This window comes from Saccoglossus kowalevskii, chromosome 6 (assembly GCF_978046115.1).
Source record: "Saccoglossus kowalevskii chromosome 6, keSacKowa6.1, whole genome shotgun sequence".
Taxonomy (NCBI): Eukaryota; Metazoa; Hemichordata; class Enteropneusta; family Harrimaniidae; genus Saccoglossus; species Saccoglossus kowalevskii.
In genome coordinates this window covers 28,175,863-28,201,445 of record NC_140646.1, presented here as the reverse complement: position 1 = coordinate 28,201,445, position 25,583 = coordinate 28,175,863, and the positions used below count along the sequence as shown (strand labels likewise).

The 25,583-nt window shown below is 34.6% G+C and overlaps 1 protein-coding gene across 1 annotated transcript; it reads left to right on the top strand.

The window, feature by feature from the left end:
* The first annotated feature begins 253 nt into the window (after positions 1-253).
* Positions 254-24,643, top strand: LOC144360983 (metabotropic glycine receptor-like). Its single transcript, XM_085500648.1, has 12 exons — positions 254-260; positions 797-1,562; positions 7,179-7,305; positions 7,991-8,157; positions 19,595-19,766; positions 20,881-20,949; positions 21,229-21,338; positions 21,827-22,041; positions 23,194-23,332; positions 23,573-23,678; positions 23,789-23,968; positions 24,150-24,643. Exons 1-12 carry the CDS (start codon positions 254-256, stop codon positions 24,486-24,488), a joined length of 2,397 nt encoding a protein of 798 aa, XP_085356774.1. The 3' UTR covers positions 24,489-24,643.
* Positions 24,644-25,583: the final 940 nt, after the last annotated feature.

The window sequence follows — 25,583 nt, the reverse complement described above, 5'->3', positions numbered from 1 at the left end:
GATTTAACGAAAGTTAGAAATTCGAGAGACAGATTCCTAAACGCACAGACTAGCTAACATACACACCTCTGTAATGGTCTTAATTATTTTTTAGTAATCAGCTCATCGACACACTTTCAAAATCACCCGCAGCTGTATGTTGGGTGATTCGTTTCATTTGGCTGTCTCGATTACACAGGGTGCGCATCGTACCAATCTGAACATGCCGATTACCAAATATACCCTGGTGCATTTGTTTCACTGGTTAGACAGCATGACCGGTTTGTTTCTCGTTTAACCATGCCCGCACCGGTTGACTTGCGTACACAATGTAAGTGACATATATCAGCACATAATAGTAATCGAGTGCACTCACTGTTGTTGACGTTATGCTTTCTTCTGAGCATGCTCCCTGAATATTATGGCAATATGCAAATTACACTAAGCATTTCTACTACTGCTTTTATCTGACTAAAAGATTATCCAGGTTAGAACTACGGAAACTGTTTCACTCAGAGGAGCTATGAATATTCTGTTCCGATAATAGCACTCTCATCTGGGACTAATAATCCAAATTGCTAGTCACATATGTTAAATAGAGAATTATTTCGCAATAGTTAAAAAGCACATGTTTCTGCACCATGATTCTTACGCAAGCTTTCCATTACAGGAATTAGAAGAACGTGTACGATCAAAGACTGCAGTTGTTTAGATATGGATATATGAGATGAAATGAGCACCGATAATTATTATAGATTCAACATTTTTACTACCTGTTGTATACAACTGTGCATTCTATATTTCAACAACTCGACAGGATCCAGTGCAGCTACGAATACGAGCAATATCACACAGTGGTACGTAGACGCAGTCCAGGCGGCGCTTGAATATGTGACTGAAGTTGAGAAAACGCGTGATAATTGCACCTTCGGTAAAGCGCTGCCATTAACCTACGATGCCACAAGGTGGGAATACGAGGCGAGTGTTGCTGTCAAAGCTGCAAATCTGCTTACTGATATTCTCACCACAGCCGAGGACCACATGAGGGGAAGCCACGCGATTGATGATTACCTTCTTTATTCAATAGTGAGATCAAATATCGAAGAGTTTCCAACCATCGTAGGATCAGCTATAGCCTTCGATAAATACTATTACCGTGACTATGAGTTGTTCTGCCCTTACGCATGGAGACGATCCGGTTTAGTTTACACAAAAGACCTTTCAATAGGTTATTATTACCACGACCCCGCAGCAGACTGGTTTAATGTTCCGTATGTAAGGTTTGGTAATCTAAGTGCACACTTGAAAACATCAACGCCGATTAACCAATCTTTGCCTATTGGAAATGACGGCAGTACAGGTCTACCGTCGCCGCTGATTACTCTAGAAGACGGGTATTGGACGTACCCGTACTTTGACTGTGGGGGTGGTGATGTATGGATGATTACGTTCTCAGTGCCTTTTTTTCGACTGATTGGTCGAAATGAAACTGTGTTTACAGATAACACTTCGTGGATTGAAATCGGTTCCACGAAGTACCCAGAGGGTAATGAAGATGTACATCAAGTGTTTCTTAAGTTTGCGTAAGTATGTAATAATTCATTTCACGCATGAATCACTTGAACTACGTATATGCGAGTTACAATTAGTGTCATTAAAGTGACATAATGTTCAATGATATTACTAATATGTTCATATCTCGTGTGGCGTTCATGACGGATTCTTGTAGAAACCACACATTGTGCCATTAGACACACTACTATGATCACCATATGAACACATCTATTACATGTACAATGCAATGACATTTAAGGTAGCGGGACTATTATTTGCATACTTGTTGTCATCTTCTAATTGTGACTAAATGACTACAAATAGACCCGGGAAAGTATATATTTTTAGAATCGACAGACTTCAAGCTTTTCACAAGTGTATTTTGCATGCCCGTATCTGCAATCTACGACACGTTACTCAATCAAAGGTAAAAAATTATTTATTCTGTAAAAAAAATAATTACGCATTATGCTGGCGATAAGAAGTATTTTCTTCACTTTTCCTAGTTGTTCAATAGTCTGGTAAATTGAATGTGTCTGGTTAGTGTTATTCAAGCAACGCGTTTTAAAAAATAGTGTCCTGAATTTCAATTACTGTTTTAGTCGCATTGCCCCCAACTCAAACCACAACTCGTTGGTAAATAATCGATGAAATAGTTTGTCTGGACACATTCAAGTTCCTCTCATTGTCACCTTAAAGCTGTGAAAATTTGGTGTTAATCCGACGACAATAAGTATACGTTATTTTTTGTTAAAGACCTTGTATTTTGAAAAACATAAACTCCTAGAAAACGTCCATGAAGTAACAGCAAAGATTTTCAAGCTTGTTTATCGGCACAATCAATTTGTTTTCCCCATCAAGGTCTGTTTTACCATGTGTAGGGACATCCAAATGTGTAAGGCTATTGGAAACCAAAAAATAAAGGAATGGGATAGCTATAATTGGATAAATTCGGCATATGAAAACACCAAAATCAATGATTTTGTTTCAGTGGCTGTGTGACCTTGTGTCTGACACATTCATATGCAAATGACTAATCTGTGAAACAAACAGGGGCGGAGACAAACCACTCAAATGTTTGGAAACACTCATTGTGTGTCAGATAGCTACTGATAACACATCCTAACATTGCTTTGTCTTGAGTTTATCTTTGAAACTTATAGGCACACAGATTAAACCTGTGTTGTTGATTTTGGAAAACACTACTGAGGCTGCCTTGCTTCCCTTCTGAAAATCTATATTTTAACCAACTTACATGACATTCTATGTTATATTGACTTTATCATATGAAAGTTTATGGTGCATTTCATCAATTAATAAATAAATGTGAAAATCGTAATTTTCAACTCAAATAATAGTCTCGCTACCTTAATGATATCTCACAAGTGGCCTTAGAATATCAGATTTATTAAACGAGTGTAATAATTTCCATTCGTTCCGAGCATTTGGCGAGGAACAAATAAAAGTCACGAATTTGATATCCTGTTTATCCTATGTATACATTTCGCAGTTTCTAAAGACTTAAAACTAACGAAGTGATGGAAATTTATTAGGGCTTTTTCATTTCCACAAATAGTCGCCGTTCATGAACACCGATTACTACTAGTTTAGTTATTTTGTAGCCATCACTACGTTTACGGTTACGGAGATTAGTAACATAATTACTAATTCACACTGTGGCCGTTTCACAATCCGTGAATAGAAATCCATTAGACATGGATGAAACACATATCCGAGCGCGGAGAAGTTGAGGTCAGGGGGAATTTGAAATTACGTCACAAATATATACGGCTTTATATCTGAAACTACCAGAATTATTCGAAATAATATAATTCTTAATAATAATAATAATAATAATAATAATAATAATAATAATAATAACTCAAGAAATATTCTGTAAAACCACCATTATCACCAAAAGCCAAATGTGCTTGCCTGGGCCAATCATAATGCTGGTATTTTTATACTATACTTAAATTCAGATGACATCTTGTCATTGCAGGAAAAGTAGTAAGGTTCAAGCTCATTATTTTATATAGTGAACTAGAAGTATTCTAGCCAGCAGGTTGGTCTGGCATTATAATAACACTATAACTTTATTCATCGTTTCATGTTACTACAAAACAATTAAATTGCCTTCATTTAAACAATAATAGCCTTCGTATTTGAATGTGTCATTACGTTAAGTGCTTGCAAGACATTTCCCATTAATACGTTGACGTATATGTCACTTGTTCCCAGCCTTGATTTTACGACGTGTGAGAAACGATCGATTCCATTGTATACTGTGACACTGAATCAGTCAAACAATTTGCTCCGATATCACACGCATATATTTGCCACAATAGTTGACAATGTTCTGCCCATGCAGAAAATGTTGATGCATGGTTAGGTATTTCTACTATGGTTACATACACTATGTGAACAGCCATACTTAATCATTGAATGATAACGATGGTTTCTTGTTGACATTGCAGTATAATCGACACTGTTACTTTGTTCAAAAGGAAGAAAAACCGGCAGTATCATCGAATCTCGTATACCCAGACCACTAATTTGCGAAACAACATAGCGCACCGCCGGTTTGTCGTTTTGCCATACAATTAATGGCTCTGAATTGATATACTGTAATTTCAGCATTAATTTATTTTCGAACAATAATTACGCTACGTCTCCTAATGATTTAATAATATCGTTTTATTAACAATTTCAATACCTAACCCGTTGAAAATCACTGACATTTTAACGTACAACACTCGGAGCATATATTCGTAATACAGTTCAGGTTCATTTGTATGTATTCTTGCCAGCAGGTTGTTATAGTAACAATATATTTTTATTCATCTTTTCATGTTACAACAATACAATTAAGCTGATTTAATTTAAACTATAATAGCCTTCATATTTTAATATCTCATTACGTTGAGTGCAGGCAAGATATTTCCATTAACATGTTGACGTTGTACTCGGCCTTGATTTTACGCCGTGTGAGAAATTGCATTGTATATTGTGCGAGGAGTATCTTCAATGTCACGTAGTTACAATAACAATCAAAGGTGCATGGTACGTAGTGTAAATGAATACACATTCTGAGTCCATGTTTGTTTAGAAGTCACAAAATAAATACTTACATTAAGGAAAATTATTAATGTGCGTTGAATCGGAGCAAACTGTTTCACAGTAGCAGTGAACAAATTACCCGATTCGATACACATGCATTTCATACTTGCCCCAATGGTTGAGAACGTCCCGCTGAGAAAACGTCAGTTGATGCATGGTTAGCTATTACATGGTCACCATGGTTACACGGCTTGTGCCATCGGCCATACTTTATCATCGAATGAAGTCAGGAAGCGATGGTTGCTCGTTGACATTATAGTATATTTCACACTACTATTTTGACCAAAAATGAAAAATGAGCTCATTAGTATCATAAAATTATGAATCGATTTTTGTACTCATTTAAATAATTCTTGTCATTTTTGAAGATACTCAAATTCATTTCGCTTGACATTATTTTGTTTATTGATAACACAATACGTTGGGCGAATACAGTTATTCAGCCATATCCTATACTCAAAGCGTAGTCTGCGATTAGCGGGGTTTATTATTATATGTTGATTAAAATGGAATGTAATTAAATATACAGACTTTAGTTGGAATACGTCGAATTATTTTATTCATTGCTTGTATACACCACACTGACTATTCTGATGACATGCACCAGTAATTAAGACGTGTCCTTCGATTACTGCCATACGCCGAGTTTTACATTACTGCTGGGTTTATGAGATAACACTTCGTCAGTATTGTCAGCACATTTGCTGGATATATCTATATATCTGCCGTTGACAGTTCATCAAATGTTTTACATAAATATAGCATGTTTTGTCAGGTCTACTTCTACATGCAGAGCAGACCACAATGTCACACGATTGTCGAGAGTTGTACGGTATCCTCCATATTGATTCCAATTTAGAGGGATGGAGTTGGTGTGTCTAAATGAATCTATTAACGCATACTAAATAAAATCCACACAAATCAACCGTACATGAATTATTTGGTCATGTTTTGTAGGGCCTACCTTCTCATACTCATATTTGTGTCTATTGCTATTACTACACGGCACGCTTATTTTTAGCTTGAGTACGACCATTATTGAATGCATTTCATTGATCATTGGATTCGAAGCCCACGAACGCAAATTGGCAATTCAAGACGTCTCGTTAGTCGCGTATGTAATAAATGTCAATGCGTATCATACTGTGTACGTTTATGATCATATATGGCATAGTACCGTTCAGTACTTAGAGCAAATAAATATTCGAATAAAAGTGTTATGAGTTGCAGCTTCTCACGCGACGACAATGTTCTAAGACCAAAAATCTCTTATTTAATTACCAGCGAATTTTGCAGATTTTGTTTTGTTTGGTCAATCGAAAGACGTTCCTGGTCAACAATTTATTTGTAAACCTATTATTTTCCATGCCATTATATAAAATATCTTTGACGTAAGGCGCACTTGTACAATAAATCGGGTTTACCAAATCGGCGAGCAAACATATCACAAATTGTCGATGTTTGATTGAATGTGCATTTTTTTTATCGATTTAAGCTCGCCCAAGGATACACAAAACACATTCACTCCATTATCCCGCGATACTAACTATCACGTGACCAATATCTGACATAGCTCAATATTCATTTTTGGGGTAAAATAATCAAGTTATATCGATTGCGGTAGAACCATTAGTGAATGAATTCTACATTACTAACAGTGCCCTATTATATAAAGTGTATTGTTATAATGTAACCCACTATATATATTATGGAGCACGGGAAAATTGATCATTATTTTTTGTCATTATCAATACTCGGGACAAGGAAAATTGATCTGAATTTAAGTTATGCTAACCAACATATATACATACCGTGTTGCCATAGCAAACGTATCACTTAATCAATACTATGTGACTTATATTCATAATACTATGTAAATACATGGACATTAATTACGCTTATAAACATGGTATATCAGCCAGGCTAACCAGGATAAGAGTATGGAAAATGAATATGTAATTTAATTGTAAAATTCAATTAGCGTGAAGGGAGATATTTGTTACATCTATGTAGTCAATTAATATGTAATGAGTCTCAAATATTGAATTTCAACACATTTACTTATATTTAAATTCTAAAAAAAAGTGTATTGAAAAACAATTGTATTTCAATAGTATATTCGACAATTTTACTCGGGGGAAATATGCTTCCACGTATCCTGGTATTTTACTATTCCCACGACAAATTATTTTTCTGAATGTCTTTTATAATAATTATAAAGGACACATTTTTCCAAAAAGCTTATTTGCAATATGATGTATGTTGACATTAATTCGAATATTCCGCGTGGTTGCCTGGCAACGTGTCGTAATATATAGTTTAGCACTTTAGCTTAAAATATTAATATGTAATGATAACTTGGACTGCATTTCTTTCGTTTTGTTAATATGTTCATAAAACCAATATACTTTCTGTAATCTGGTAAACACATTCGACGTCATTGGATATAATAACATTCCGTGACGTAGAGTATTGTTACCATAGCAATATATTCACCATTTATGTAGATGTATGTATACTTTCAGGGGCGTTACCACAATAGATGTTGACTTGGACCAAGTAGATATTAACCAGTGCGATGTCAGTGAGGGGGTACAGGTGGGATACGATCCTTTTATCAACACGCATAAATGCAAAAAGGAAACAACACAGGTAACCATAAATACACAATCGTGCGAGTGCGTGTTCACATTGTGAATATGGAACTTATTGCAGCCAATCATTTATATGCATTATATTTTTTATCCTGCACAGATACTCCGTTGGCAGCTGAATATGCTAAATTAAAGGGTGATGGTCGTCGCGCTGCACATGCGCGACATTTGTGTTGATAAACATTGATTTTCTCACAATTCATCCGCTCTTCTAATTGAAATCACAAGTATGAGATTTGACCTGGGCGCGACTTGCACTAATTACCGCCGGTGACTCCTTCGATACCTTCCAATCATCTAAAAATTACCTAATTAAAGCTTTTTCCTTTGACAATATAAGAATGAAAATGCGATTTCAATGTGATAACGAAAAGTTCCACATTAGGAGTAAATAAATATTACATGAATCCAGGTCTTAATCTTTAGACAGCCATTGTAGTACGTGCTAGGCAAACCGATGGAATACATGATACGTACACATATGACTGTAATCAGTAGTTAGTATTTCATACTACACATACCGTTAGAGCAAACTGGGAAGAGACAAAAACGAATACAATCAAATAAATAAATACAACAACTTACACACAGATATATACACTCATCTTTGGTATCCCCGCACTATTTCCCTGTCCTATATATAATCATCTAGTACAAACATATATGTTTTTTTTTTAAAACAGTGCGTCTTCATCCCTGGCCAGGGCTTCAAAACAGGTGCATACACGTGTCAATGCAAACGTGGCTATTATTATCCACATTCAGGCACGGGGTATACAGGATTCAATGGAACTGAAGTAGAAGACCAGTACAACAAGAAAATACACAACGAGCTAAATGAGTATGATACGTGAGTATTCAGTCAGAGTCCATGACAGGGTAATAACATCTTACAGGCTGTTCGTTGTTAAACTGTGTTTGGATGATTTATTTAGGGTTGTTATCGTAGTACACAATGCAATATTTTGTTCACACGTGTGAGCAAGAAATATATATGCGTAAAAGTTACTCTCAAGACAATGCGGCGAACCACGCTCAGACGATTTCTAGTACGATTTATTGATACGCACACAAACATATAAAATTGTATGCTGATTTTATTATTCATTTAAATGCAAGGCGATACTAACAGTATCAATATGCGCCAGTTGATCTCCACGGGACACCTTACACCGCACCCAATTAATATATCACCGCACCCGTATCACTGTCAATCAGAGACACCAATTATTTTACAACCAATACAAGAATAATTTGCTATGAACTACCTAAGTTATCGTTAATTTCGTTCTCGTGGTCCAGGATATACAGTGATAAATACATTCAATTACAAATAGCATACTCACGATGCTGGTCCGAAACTCATGCTACGATTGCTTAGTTGTGTAACACGACATTTTGAGTGTACACACACAGTCAGGATAGCCTTCAAATCAGTTGTGCATATAGTTTGCGATCATATCTGTCACAGTTGTTATAACCTTTGGACACAATGGTCTAAATAACCAAATATGCCAACACATATAAAATATGCAGCGTGTAAGACGTCACTTATACGTGACATATCGCATGTAGACAAGGCGCAATGTGAGTGGAGCCGGTGATTAGTGTATTTTACCCAGAGAAAGGCAATTATAATCGCAGTATTCAGTTTCATCTTTACATTTCAACTTAGAAATTGACGCAGAGCGCGCAGTAACATTTATATTGGCACAGTTATTAAACCGGTCATGAGTAGAAACGTTTGTAACAACCTTACCTCGAACGGTCATTGTTATGCTGCACATCACTGTCGCCGGTTTGGTACTCAAGAATTTCAAATGAAGCAATCATTGTTGATGGAATATACTGATGCCATGGATAACAAGAGGATATTATCAGTGTGATTACAGTTATCAATGCACTTACAGGCACGTTTATTGATTACATTTTGATTTTCACAACATGCAAAGTATTATTTATGTAATATTAAACTGCCTGTTTGTGCTTATGAATAAATTCAGCAAGACACTGCAATCAAAATGCGCTGCGCATGTTTTGATTTAATCGTGTATTAAGTTTAAGAGAATTTAATTTATGGTAGGGTATTTTGCTATTCAATCAATTAAAATGATCGTGATCATAAGCTTTCATAAACAAATAACCTAAACCTAATATGTCCTACCCCAGTCTGATTAAACATGACAAATGGTAATATTAGGCTAACTAGCGCAAGTCCATATTTAATAATCGTTAGGGAGAACATCGACATGTTTCTGAGTCATACAGACCCTGCAGCCTTAGAGGGCACATTGATATATATGTACGCAGTTGGCGATAACTGATTTTGAGGCATCGATCACTCAGAAAACAAACATATCAACCCACCAATGAATCAAGTTAAGATCATTAGCCAGTAGGTGATTGCGACAATGCTGACACTGATAAATATACATAATTTAAACGAGGACGATGGCTACGCGAATGTTTGTGTAATGCAGCTTGGATGCAGAACACAAAATTGCATAAATATTATGAAAATTAGCATATGATAATTATGACGTAACTTTGGATCTGTGTGGTATTGTCTTACTTGCATATTAATGTGTACGTTATGTCAACAATAATTCAATCTTCACAGATCTCGTGCGAATAACTCGCATGTTTTTATTATAATAAGACACTTGTGGTGTTCTTTCGCGTATGTCCATACTTGCTTCTTTATGGGCATTGTAACTTGAAATCTCGGCACGTAAAATGTGAAGTAGCAGACAATACATGACCTACATCCATGGACATTGCAGTAAGTTTTATTCGTTTTAAGGTTTGAATAACGAAATTACCTGAGAAAAACGATACAATCAAGGGTGAATAAATACACTAATACATACACAATAGAGATTATAATATAATTTATATAATATTTCTGCTGCACTAATGAACAGAGAATATATATATTTATGTATAATTACTGCCTTGAATTATAGTCTACCGTGTTGTCTCTCTTGGCTAATTACTTGATAATTGAGAGTTTAGGCACGTACCAATTGCATTTGCTTTAATCTATTTCGCCTATTGCGATGGTTCTGTCAAATCTTATATATATGTCATCGCGGGAAAACGCACTAAATGTTTATTTCCACCACTTGATGCCTTAACAACCACGCTTGGCAATGGTGATAATATGCCTATTTATAGCTATAGGCAGAAAAGGAAATAACCTTCAAACTCAATCGGAATTCTCAGTTATATCCATCTTGGCAGATAAAAGAAATCTAATAAAGAAAAATACACGAGCATGTCAACGAAAAATGATATGTGGACCTGTAGTCGAGAAACATTTCACACGAGTTGAAGGCACTAAATTAAAATACGTGCACGGAAAGAAAAGACAGTTTAGTGAAGAAATACACATTTTTATGGATAATTCTTGTTCTAATAAATTGAAATTTAATTATACAACACTCAGAAGAGACACCACAAGGCGGCATATTTTTTTCAATATCAACATTTATTCATATCAACAAACAACAGCCATATTTTAGAATTTATAGTTCTGTAATTATGGCTAAAATATGACCATGTGACATTAGCTTTGAAATTTAGCCCGATTGTGCAGGTTCCATGGGTAATGTGTGTAATGTTTGAAAATACTGTTCGTTTTACACTTACAATTCTGTTATATTCACACATAACAGCGTCCGGATTACTTTCGGAAATTCCATCGCGTTTCGGAAAGTTTTAATTTTCAAAACTTTTGAATATTTATTTGTGCTTTTAGGTTAGTGAGGAGGTTATAATAATTTTTCATTTCACTTTAACTCTGTTTTTTACACCCCTCAGACACCTTTAAAAAATCACTTCTGGCCATTATAATGGCCACTATTTTCTTAATGGCCAGAATATTTACCAGAATTTTTTAAGTGGCCAAAATATTTACCAGTGTTTTTAAAATGGTGGTTTTAATGACCCATGTTTTTTATACTGGTCAGAATAATTACAATTGCTTTTTAAATGATGGAGTTGACGAAATTTGTTTTTTGATGGGTAGTATAATGATCATTTTATTTTTCATTACATACATAACATGACCAGTATTTGTTTCGTGTCACTAATATAATGGCCCAGAAAAAAACCTTCTACCTCGTGTGAATCAATATACATGTGGGAATTTATTTTTCTAAGTTTCACTGGCGCTTGCAAGTACACTTAAATGAAATTGCGCGAATAATGCCTCGATCCCCAGTGAAATTATATAGTAACGCTGATGCCAGTGACTGCTGGTGGACTACCGGTACATAACCTGCAGAGTATTTAGATAATGTTGAATCATAGGACGATTGCAGTACTGCAACTGGCACATCAAGGTATGAATTTGTAATTATTTTACCATTTTACAATGACTTCAATACAATATTAGATACTTTTGTTGTTGTTTATGTAGCAGGATAGTCTTTTGGGGTTTTCGTTTTTGTTTTTCAAAAACGATATAAATTGAAAAACACTGTGGCCTTTGCTTTATGTACTATCATACCTATTTTTTGGAAAAAATAAATGCGCAAGTTTTTGTTCAGTCGTGGCTCACTGTGTAAGTACTGTTTCATTATCATTCATAATTGTCAAACAACAAGCTCAAGTAGGTGTTAATGAGGATTAGCTAATACAAGAAAAGTATAAACAAAGGTTATTTCCAACTCCTGAAATCTGCAAAAACATCAACGTAAATTTGTTTCCATTCATGGCAATGTTTTCAAATTATTAATATAATTTAACTGACTGCAAAATGTTTTTTTTTTAAATTTTCAAAGATTATGAATATTGTTTTTTTTCTCTTCAGACAATACCAGCAATAGTGTACTGTACATTGGGAAATCTAATTTAGTAACCATGTATGAACTATATATATTATGCCAATAACGTCAAATACCATACAGAATCCCTTTTTCCTGTAAACTAGTATAGATGATATATGTCCACAGTGTGCAACAGTTCATTTTATTTGCGCACAAAAAAAACTCCCATACTCAAAATAACTTTTAATTTAGCATGGATTTAAACTAAATTTCAATTAAATCTAATATTCTTTGCCCATCTTTGAGCCTAATTTGATTTGAATGGGTTGTAGACATCAATATAAAAAGGAAGTGAACCTAAATGTATGCGCCTAAGGAAGGAATAAACAGAAGACACTTATTAGTAGTATTCACGCAGAGCTCTTTAGCAAAGGCTAAGAGGTCCAATACCTATGCTAAAACAAATTTGCATAAACATAGGCTAAGAAATACTAAGTACAGAGTAAATCTGGTCAGTCCAGAGCCTTAGCACAGGCAAAACAAAACATGCACGAGCGCTTAGTTCGGCTAAAAAAACCATTGTATTCAATGTTCATTTAGAAGATTTACTACTATATTCATAACTTTTTATTTTGGTGTGCCATTTCCTGCATGACAATCAACGTTAACACATATAGAGTGATTTACTCAAGGAAAAATGAACTGATGATGAGACTCTGTGCTACTTCCTGTTATTCTGCAATTTGCACTTTCTGAATTTGCTTTGGTATTGTTTTATAACTGAACTAACCTTCCTAGTTCCTCTAACTGAGCAATCATAGTTAAAATTCCTGAAGATTTTGCCTATTCTTAATAAGTTTGGGTGTTCCTTACCCCGTGCTAACCATTGTTTCCTTCTGTGCATGAACTCAAACATATAAGATTAGCTTAAATCTTAGCCTGAAATTTGTGTAGCATGAACACTACTATTAAAGATCCAAGGGGCAAATGGGCAAGAATTAAACAAATTATAATGAAGGTGTAATATGCAGTCAGTAAAAGTCCTGGGCGTTTCTGGGTCAGTCAAATTGATCATGGGTACTCTGGCTCAACTTGGACAAAAAATATTTAGTCTATATAATGGGAACAGGGGCATGCTACTGTGGGTATCCCTTTCAAGTAACCTTAGTTATAATCCTCTACCAAATTAACACCTTAGAGAAACTGATAATAAATCTATGTCAACACCACTGTTACATCTTCTCCTGTTTCATAAGCCAAACATGGCTGCCAGGGTGTAGCTACACAAAATGAGACAATTTTGTGGTTGGAATAAAATCAGAAAAATTAAATTTGATCGAAACTGAATAGCCATGTCCATTCTATTGATGCGAGTGAAACTAAAAATTAAGTTTTTATTCCACTATGAAATCAGGAAAGGGAAACAAAAATGGCAAGTTTTCTCTGCAAGGAAACAAAACTGCCTAAAATCAGGGAGCTGTAATGTTACAGCTCCCTGCTAAAATTAAACAATGACCTGTGAAAATTTGTGTCATTTTAACAAGTGGATTTTTCATCATATTTAGAACAGATATAGCATAGTGCACTCGTTATACACTGACCAATGGGAATACTAGTAAAAACTGTTTTTAGATGTATAAATCTTCTAGGGAGGTTATAACCCACATTGCACATAGGAAACTGGATTTTCTTTTGCCTCAGACAAAAGTTGCATGTCCCTGTTTTCTAAGGTCTATGCTTAAATCATAACCATCTGAATACCATTATATCATTTTTCAAACTAAACTGTTTTTATATTTTCAATATTATTTTCTTGATTTTGTAAAAAAATATAGAATCAATATTACAATATTACACTTACCATAATAACTCTATTTAGCAGCACATGCACTTAGGTACATTACAGGGATCTTCAATGGTCGAAATAAGTAATATTTTCATGGTTTAGTATCCACAAATGTAATTTTAGAGCAAATATGGTATTGTATTGGATCATAATTATAATACAATTATTTATTTTGTGAAAGTACCAGGGGATCGTAAGTTGTACATTCATGGTAGCATTCCCATTGTGGAGGGACTCTATAATTTTGTATGTACACAGCTTTCTACTTTGAGAGACAAAATCATGCAGCTGCATTGTTACATAACATTCTTTTGTCTCTTGTCTTGTAGGAAGTTAAATCCCCCTATTGTTCTCATAAATTAGGTTCCTAAGTACAGCAATGTACTGTCCTAGTCTCTCAAGAGACAAACTTTGTGTATATATGGCACAACCCCTTAATATATTCGGTTATTTTATTTTATTCTGTTGTCTAGATGCATTTTACGATATTTATATTTTTTCAATCAGAATGTACCGGGTATCATTTTTTTGGAAGTATATCTGAGTTGCATAGGGGAAAAATTAACATATCACAAGATGTCATTTTATCGACATTGCTATTTGTGAGGACAGAAATATGCCAGCATACACAGACACAACAAATTTTTGTTTCCAAAATTGGTTACAAAGTGTATTAATTAAAAACTGGTCATTATAAACTAATAGCAAAGTGAATTATTTTTTGCAGATAATGACAATTTAAAAAAAGGAAAAAACTATATATATTGGGCGTAAGAAGTTGAAGAACCAGAATTTATGGACGTTAAGGGAAGAAAAAAATTTAACCAGTATTGATGGATACAATGGTTTAGCATTTACATGTTTATCAGTTTTACGCTTGCACACAGATATTGAAAGTTCCAAGTCGGTAGAGTCAATGTACATTGCTTTTCCATGTTTTCCCTCAAATAAAAGTGACATCATCTTTCAACTGGTATATTTTCATGATTTTCAGCTATCTTATATAGTTCTTCTTGCTGACCCTTTTGTACACACCCACACTCACTCTACAATCTTTCATCTTCTTAATAATAATTAAAAGGAAAAGTTTATTGAAAAAATCCTGCAGAGATCAATAATAGGAAAACATTTGACACGCCTACATCTTGGAGAAAAAATATTTTACACTAGAAAAAGAATAGCACAAAAATAAAGAGGAGAAAAAACATTTTGCACAGCCCCCTTCTTAAGCTAACTGCCTCACAAGAAAACTTGATAAATATGACATTGCAAACCTAAAATACTATTATCCACTAAAACAGTCTCTATGGCGGTGCACTACATCAAAAACAAAACATGGCATACTTTTAATATTGCTTATATATACTTGTTTTGTCTAATGTTTTCATTAATTATTCAATTTCTGTACTTCATGTGTTTGTACACTGAGCTGAATAATTAAGATGATGTTTCGAAGCAATGTTTTAACCCCCTCCCTCCCCCATATGACTTTTTTAGTTTGCAAAGCTGTACCTTCCAAATCTTTAGTTGTTTATGTATAGACGGTCTTTGGTTATAAATTATTTACTTTCCAGTCATTTTTTGAAGCGTAAGCCTTTGTCATACTTTCGGCTGTGGTGACTTCCTGTCACTATGCTTTTGTTTCTTTTTGGTTAGCTAAACCATGGCTAAGTTCCATGGCTAAACCTATGAACGCTTGTTAAAAATCACACATGGAAGTAAGAGTTTCTAATGGAATAGCAAGTAATCTAATCTATTCCTGAAATTGTAAAATTATATATAGTGTTATCTGGCAATGTAAAAATAAACTTCTAGAAATGTGTTATTCAGTTCAAAAAATAAACTAGCTGCATGCAGAATCTCAGAGAAACAATTGCATATACATGCAGGAATGGACGGATGTTGCAGCAGCAGAAGTTTTGGCCTGGACATTCCAGTCGCATTTTTAAAATGATTTTAAATAATGTATGTATTCTTAACAAACTATTACATGAGAGGGGCCAGAGCATGAAATAATATTTTAGTTTTGAAAACTATACAAAGATGTGTGTTCCAGTTCAGTAATTTAATACCTTTGATGAGCCATTATTAATAGCACACTAAGGGTTAGATTTGAATAGATTCCTAGTGAGATTGGTGCATTCTTAATTCAAAAAAACTTAAAAAGTTTTACTGCTACTAAATTATACATATGTTTGGTATAATTTATTGTAAAACATTAATGTTGTTGTGAAAATAGTTTTTTACAAAACAGAAAAAAAATGTCAAAATAGTTTCCATTGTTATTTAAATGTACTCATCAGGGAGCTAATCCATTACAAAACATCACTAATCCACAGTAGTCTGGTTTCAGGCTACACCAAGTCACAGTCCTTAGAGGGACTTTGACCAAGTGCAGGCTAAGATTTAAGCTAATCCCAAATGTTTGCATATCAGCTATACTCGATTGTATTCACTCACAGGAGTGCCCAACAGTTATAGCACAGGCCACAGTGTTGAGGGTCTGTGCACTGGCTAAGAACACCCAAACTTGTTTCCCAAGGGAGGCAGCAATTATGAACAAACAATTAAACAGCAATGGTACAGTGCCATTACTACGCTGTTAACCGAAATAAACCAACCACAAATTATCGAACCAACCACCATATATTTTTCTCCTTTAATATTTTTTTTTCATTCCTTTTCCATGTTTTATTGATTTATAATGCTTATTTTTTTTATTAATATCACCAGTTTTTTCAACTGTTTTTTTTTAAACCATTGTGGTGCTTCCGATACAAGTTTGCTGATAGTTGATAGAATGGCATGCTCGCGCATGCGAAACACCATATCTTCGACTTCTGGAGTACTCGTCTACTAGTATCCCACCAGTCATTACTCCGTACACGCTTCCACACTGATTGGGTCGCTGTAGTAGAGCATACAACAAATTTGGTTCGTTGTCTACGACATGCACTAATAAAACTCTGCATTCTGTAACGCCGTTATATACTGTTCCTGTGCATCAAAATAAATCAGTCCGCCTTCGCTCGTGTTCCAGTGCACGTTGCTTCATAAATTTGAACGAGCATGTCATCAGCAGAAATTTTGCGTTCGTAAACAGACTGTCCCTCCCAATGCGTGGACTCAATTGGGTCGAGTCAAAATGCAAACATCAGCTTAAATCTTAGCGAGTACTTCATGTAGCATGAACACTTCTATTGTCCAGCATTATAATATCGTGAGCAAACAAACATGCCATTCACTGCTAAGTCAGCTAGCTACACACATGGAGCTCTATGCTAGACCCCCCATATAACTTACTGAACCACCCAACACCGTTTTGTACACATGTAGTAGTTGTGGAATATTTTCACAGATATTTTTCATATCGCATTAAACCATTCACAATAGAGAAAATAGCAGAATATAAAAATGAAGCAGAGCATCATGGGTATTTTTTAGTTGATTGTGTTTAAGCCACTTTAAAATCACCTTCCATCGACCATTCAACATAAACTTCTACAGTTTCTAACACACAATATGAAAAGTCACTGGTTAAGTATTTCAATGTAAAATGTTATAGTTTGGGTGTATTTGAAGACTGAACTTTAGTTTTTTGTCATTATTAAAATGGGAATTTTGTTTATGTTTGAGCTTAACCCCACTCATAAAGACAGGCTCTTTTTTCGGATTAATAACTCGCTGTTTATTTGACTTTTTGGAGTAACTCCCTGTGACTTTTTGGAGTAACCAGCTGTTTATGTGACTTTTTTTGGTGGAAAGTCAGTTGCTGAGTATTTTGGGGGTTGCACACTGTTCAAATGTTGAGTAGTGAATGTCTTGCTTGTTAGTTCAAGGTATTATAATGATAGACATTGCCTTTATGAGAACAGGAAGTAGTACAGAGTCTCATTGTCAGTCCATTTTTATCTCAAGAATAATGTCACAGAATGTGCTTGTATTGATTGTCAAGTTTAGTATAGTTATGAATAAGAATAGTTATGAATATAATAGTTAAATTGTCAAATGGACATCAAGTACAATGGTATTTTGGGTGATTAGCCTCGGCTCATGTTTGCACAAACTTCGTTAGCGCCCGTGATAAGGGTCTAGACCGTTTTTTTAAAACAGGTCATCTTCTCTTTTTAATAACCTATTGCATTACACTATATATTATTAAGTCAACAATATCAAGTGCATGATCTGTTGTCATTTTAAAAACAAATTAACCCAAAACTTCATATTTTTTCAAGATATATAATTCCATATTTCAAAATTTTCATCATCTTGTATTTTACGTTTACCTACAATTGTACTGGCTTAAAATTGAAGCAAACTGAAGCGAGGGAGGACAAAGAGGAGAGCTGTCAATCCCCATGTGCCATTACCGGGTATATCTGTGACGTGAAAAAAAATGACCATTTTATTCATGTAATGAAAAATAAAATGATCATTATAATACCCATTAAAAAAATAGATTGTCACCCACTCCATCATTAAATAAAAAAATACTATTATTCTGACCAGTGTAAAAATAGTGGTCATTATAACTACCAGTTTGAAAATACTGGTCAATATTTTGACCATTAAAAAAGGTCTGGTTGATATTCTGGCCATTAAAAAAATAGTGGCCATTATAATGGCCAGAAGTGACTTTTTAAAGGGGTCTGAGGAGTGTAAAAAACAGAGTTAAAGTAAAATGAAAAATTATTATAACCTCCTCACTAACCTAAAAGCACAAATAAATATTCAAAAGTTTTGAAAATTAAAACTTTCCGAAACGCGACGGAATTTCCGAAAGTAATCCGGACGCTGTTACATATACTATGTTGTCAGGAAAATCTAACCGGGCGAGTCGTGTAATAAACATTAGTGTAAAGTTTAAAGGAGTGAACATGCATGCACCTTGACATTTTGACTTTGAACTTGAAATATAACTAAGTATTTGGGTACATTTGTAACACGTGTGCTAATAACCTTCTGACCCCATACCGTACAGGCATTGATAATTGAGCTGATCGATAACGTGCCATTTAAAGGTTGACAACTCGAAGTAAATGACATTTGACTTCGATTGACAAAATAGGAATGAACGATATTTAAATTCACTACTACTTTATAATCCACAATTTGATTGGTAGAACAAGTGATAAAAACATAACTTGATTAGATAGTGAATGGATATTAACCTTCCATAAACAGACGTATGTAATTCAATTGCGCGAGTAATTCAATTAATTACGCGAGTCATGTTGCAAAAAGCTATTTTAAATGTGTGTCATGCCGTTGTCTATGTGTAGAATTGGGTTCGCTCTACAGTATGAAATACACTGATAACACGGGGAAGTATGCTATGCATATACCCCGAGGCTCTTTTTTTTAGTATTCACTACGGAAGTAACGTTGTTATCACAATCAACTGTAACTGCATTGTATAGTAAACCTAGTCTACCACTGTGATATGTGTACATGTAACATCTGTACCGATGTTGTTGGCATCCTTAGATAAGTGCGTTTTCTTTGTAAATACGGCAATACTAATATTGCCAGAGATACGTAAATAAATAAATAAATAAATAAATAAATAAATAAATAAATAAATAAATAAATAAATAAATAAATAAATAAATAAATAAATAAATAAATAAATAAATAAATAAATAAATAATAATGTTTATTCTCTCTAGATATTATGACTGTTTGCCTTGCCGAGCAGGATGTGACGAATGTAAAGACTACAGTCCATGTTTTGTGCAACAGAACGTTATATTAAAAACAATTATAGTGGCTATCAATGGCATTCCAATGCTTGCACTGTTTGGATTCTTTTTATTCACTTTTAAACAAAGAGAAAACAAGGTAAGCTGGTATAATTCTTTGTTCATCCTTATTTTCAGGCAGTTATATTTAGGGTATCTAATGCCTTTATGACAATTTATATTTTATTTATCACATTTATAAATTTCAAAATTTGAAAAAAACAATGACAAGAATATCTTCATTCATATGGCTCGTTCCATCTCATGAATGATGTTACCTTCAAAATGTATTATACATTTTTGTTTAGTCGATCTGTTAATCTATTTAGGGTTTAGAAACTGGCGACATGTTAACAGGTAAACAATATATCCCGTGCCCCTTGCACATGTCATGTCAATTTGTACATTATGGGAAGAATTTCTATGTTTTGCCAAGATTAAGTTAGAAGGATGTATTTAGCGACAAAACGTGGCTTGTTTTTATCTTAAAACGTTCAGTATATATTGGATACATTGTGATTCACCATATGTCAAACAAAATGCCATATGACGTCTTTGGAGACGGAGACAATCTCACATTGTGTTCAAGGACAAATTTACCAATATTGAGAGTGTGATATGCATTTACAGTGAGGCATTGTCTCTCGTTCATACTTATTTGCATTTCATTGCACGACAAATTAATTATAACACCTTACATTGAATGTCCTTTATATTAGAAATAATTGATATTAAAATATATATGAAAGAAGATTATATTTTAACAATACACTATTGAATTTGTTCACGCATGATCGTCGATTTTTATTTTAAAAAAGTTCCAGTCATAAACTGTGAAAATATCCCTGTAGAGGGAGGAACATTTCTGAAACTTTGTTTTACCAGTACTATATTATAATATGAATAATTAAATACACATATATCAGATAATACAATGATTAACAGTCAACAGGGCAGTGAAGTCGATAGTAAAACCATTGTTTGTGTTATCCTATTTTACTGGCATCCATAATAAATTAATAAACAGACTTATGGAATTTGCCATTGACGTCATAATATAACTGGCCCTATCTTTAAGGTATGCGATATGAGTCCACGTAGGAACATTATCATCAGTTTAAATATTGCAATACAATTCGAATGCGTGAGGGAATTTCAGTTTATCTCCCGTTGAAATTAATGACAGGAATTATCTTATGTTTACGTCTTCATAGGTCGTCAAAGCTGCCAGTCCAGGCCTATTGTATGTTATCTTGATTGGTGCCTTCATTATTTATTCAGGGGTAAGTGGAAAATCAAGGAACGATATATGCATATGTTGCACGCCAAGACTCGGCAATTGAATTGAACGTTATAAATAATAGAACATGACAGTTATAAATGTTGGTAACACAGAAAACTCCCACTTCACACGAATTATACAAATCCTCGTTTTAAATACCTTCAATGGAATGGGAAAATCCTATTATTGTATTCTAATACATTGTACAGGCAAACACATGCACACTTCACTTACGAACAACGGCAATAATATAATAAATATATTATCATTAATATCCTAGATAATAATAGAATATTTCACTCCAAACTATGTCACATGCGTTCTTTCGCCATGGGTTCATCATATTGGATTTGCCTTGGCTTATGGAGCATTACTTTTCAAAACTTGGAGGTATGTGCATATGAAAAGGTATTAAAATATATCGACATATTTCATCTACAATGTATATTCGAATGTATGCATGGAGAGGTATAACTAGAAATAACTCCGTATACTACTATCTCGTGTGAGCAGAGCTAACGAGAGCGGAATTAAAATAAGCTATATGATAAGACTAATTTCATTACTAAATGACTGTGAGTGCTTATTAAAGAACACCATTAAAGTTACGTGCCCCAGAATTATCCGCTCTCCATAGCCGATTATTTATGTTTGGGGAGGTGCATTCATGAGCCTTTCATCGTATTTTCTGTCTGATGATGTCATTAACACATAGTGGCTCGTTGTATGAGAACGAATTTTCCATTCACAGTTGCGATGAATGAAATCCTGCGCAAAGTAACATCTAGTACTAGTATCAAACACATATTACTCACAGACGTTTCAGCAACGAAAATATGCAATCACCGAAATTGCTTCCTATTTTTTATCGATTACAGAATTACTGTCATATTCAGAGTCAGGAGCGCCAAACCAATACGCATTAAGGATTCACAATTATACATCAAAATCATCATTTTAACGACAGTGTTGGTACTGTATCTGTCGGTTTGGACAGCTTTGAACAGAGTAAAGGCAGTCATCCGATACAACGAGGATGGACTAAAATACTGGGTGTGTACTTTCGATGGCTGGCATTATGGAGGAATGGCATGTAAGTTATTGTTACTCATACAGCCTTGTCAAATGCATATTACTATTCAAACATAGGAAAAAGTTCGACTATTCACGATTTTGTTCTCACATGATCTAAGTGGAGAGTACAACTTTCCCCTTACTATTTAAAAATGGGGCATTTTTTAAGCAGCAACACCGTGTATTCGAACAATACGGCAACCGAGGAGGGGCTTTTCAAAAAGTGGCACGTCTTTTGTATTGTATGGATTTACATGGATTTACATTTCAAAATTAATGTGCATTTGTAATTTCACATTTTAAAATGAATTTTGCATTTTCACTTCAGTTTTGACAATTAGTTTTATTTTGATTTCGATTTGCTGAGACTGGGATTCACAAAAGAAAGTAAGACACAGAAATTGTCGGATTTCTACAAAAGAAGTTACGTAACACACAGTCAGCGATTGAGCTGCAAAAACACACACCCAAAACTCGTAGTATTCCTTCGTTAAAGTAGGAAAACTCGAACGCTATCAGTAGTTATACCACTTTTTGCCTCGTGTCCATTGTTCTAGGTATGACGCTTATTTCGATGGCGGAAAGTTTTGTTCGGAATCCTCAGACAGTATTCACTAGTTCTCTCACCTTGACAGTATTTAATAAGAAAGTATTTGTGACGGAATACTGAATAATAATTAGAATACATTTTTTTTATTTTAAACAAAGAAAAAAGGAGAGGAGATGTGCCTGTTACCGGGGCGCGATATCTTGTTCGCACATGCGCGGGCCGACTTTTTTTATGTTTCATAAAAAAAATCGCATCAGCGCATCGTTTTTTTAAAAAAAATTTGGACTCTTTGGCCTTATCGCACCCCTACTGATTCATTAATGTATCCGTTAATTCCTGTTAACGTACACGTATGAGTACGATATTAGTTACCAGTCTGTTTGGGGTCTCGGTTCTAGTGAACGTTCGTTTACTGGACTCTCAAACATAGGTTAGCGTTGTTCGAAGTAATTTGAGGACGCACGTGAACACCGTATATGCTTCCCTACATGTGAACAAAGCGACCACGCAATCACCTTCAATCGATTTTGCAAAGTGCATATCATTCATATAGTACATTCTTGCGTAACATATTTTTCATTCGGTATGTAATAATGATGTTTGTCTCCGTATTCCTTTTAGTGGAGCTGGCGTTACTAATTTGGGGTGTATATCTATGCATTCGAGTACGAAAAGCGCCATCACAGTTCAATGAAAGCCAATATATCAGCCTTGCAATTTACAATGAGACACTTCTTACTTTATTCCTAATAGTTATCAGGTACGTTATTTAGATTTAAAGTGCAGACAGATATTTCAACTTCTATAACTGTATACTCGTATAAAGCCCGATTCCTATATTGTGCGCCTGTCAAACAGTGTAATCAAAACCATTTTTTTTAATAAACAAGCGATTGAACGAACAAAAATACAAACGTGAATGTTATAGAATGAGTGATCTGAAATTAATATTTCTGATGGTATAATATTTCCATTTAACTGTTTTGTTTGATTATTTCAGAGTTATACTTCAGAACAATTCACGGACTGAGATAATCTTTATTGTATCATTCGTACGGACACAGTTAACCGTAACATTTATGGTGACGCTTCTTTTCGGCTCAAAGGTAATACTTAGTATTTTTACGTCAAAAGCCGGGTTAACACAGTTATAAAGTGGTAGATAAAACAGTTATCTCTTTTTTGTCATAACCCTGTCGCATGTACTCTCTGGTAGATATTCCTGATTAGAAAACGAGCTAACGAGAGTGAAAACGAAAACAGGACAACAACAGGATTGACCGCAGCAGTGAAATTGGCCAACAAAAAACAAGCTGTAATAAACATGGACGCTGGAACGTCCGTGGAAGGCATCGAAGAACCCATTGAATTCAAGCGCGATAAGGAGGAAGTCCAGGTCAGGCAATGCCACACTTTCAAGACTTTCATTGCAATTATTCATCTTGTTTTTATTTTACGCTCTATCGACGAGATTTAAAAAGTGACCAAGTTATACGTTTTGTACATTCAATCCCAATAATGAAAAATACGAAGTTTGATTTTTTATGTTTCTTCACTGTTTCCCTCTTTATCTACAGGACGAACTTAAACGCATCTATGGCGAAATGGAATTTTATGCGGGGCAGCTTAAAATAATCAGTTCGCAGGTAGTTACCGATTCTCCCAGTGAACCCAGAAAAGCTACATCACTTACACGGGAGAAAAAGAAACAGACAAGCAAGTCGAAAGACGTGGAAACTAGTGGTCACCTCAGGACCCTTGATCCTGAACAATTGGAATTACAAGTTATTGGCGACATTAGTGCCGAAACCGTTAACTTACCAACACATACAAGACGTCGGCAATCCAAATCAGAAATGCCTGGCGCTGAAAGTATATATATGTCAAACTGGGAGTTGAAAACAAAACCTGAATAAGAATATGCTTTTGTGAATTGTTTCAGTAAAACTCTGTGTTATTATGCACACACGTAAGTAGCAGTTTATCACTGTGACATTACAACGAACACAAATTGTAATAACTAAGGTATTATTTAACAACAATTATGAAACAAAAATCATCTTACAACATATTGCATTTTCTTTGTTCGAAATTGATTCTTACTTTTTAATGATCTGTGATTGTAGTCTTTAGATAGATTGCAGCCATCAATAATCCGAGACACCTGCTACATGTTGTTTAAACAGAAACCTGCCACTGAATCTATAGTCTATTACGTACAACACAATTCAGGCTCGTTGTAGTGCTCTTCTATTTCAGTGCTAAACTAGGCCATCACCACGCATCAACGTGCACACCTTGTTAGTAAGAGGTGGACGTGACGAAACCCACGCACTACATACACCACAGCAAGGTCGGTAATGATCATGCGACAAGATACACTCAACACTCTTCACATATATTTATAAAACATCACATCAATAAACTGGCCAGATAAATAATAAATTCTATAAATTAACAAGCATAGTAACTGAAAACCCGGGTGACTATGTGATTCTGTTCACAAAATCACCCAAAGATTGGAATCACTTCGTCAGACAAAATCTTGATGAGTAGCAACCTCACGCCACCTAACTTTAAATACGGTACGCAGTTTATTGTGTTAATTAATCGTTAATTGGTTCACAATACCAATACATACATCGCCCAGATATTCATCGAAGGACGACGCGCCTAATTATGGACCATGCACCATACATCTGAGCACGGGCTGTTATCAGTCTATACTAGGATAACAATTAAATTAAGTACATAAATAAATTTCTCGCATGCAGCACGTATTTCATCTTAATAAATAAATACATAATTACATTTCTTATATACAGTACGTAATTCGTTTCTTATTATTACAATCTAGACACTTCATGACAACTTGAATAAAACAGATTACTCGTAGCGCCAACATTTATCTAACAGATCCGTTACCCTGTTTTAGACGTATGATGCCGAACAATTCAATTATGATGTAAACAACGCATTTCTTTTTTATCCTATATGACTTCATGTGAGAA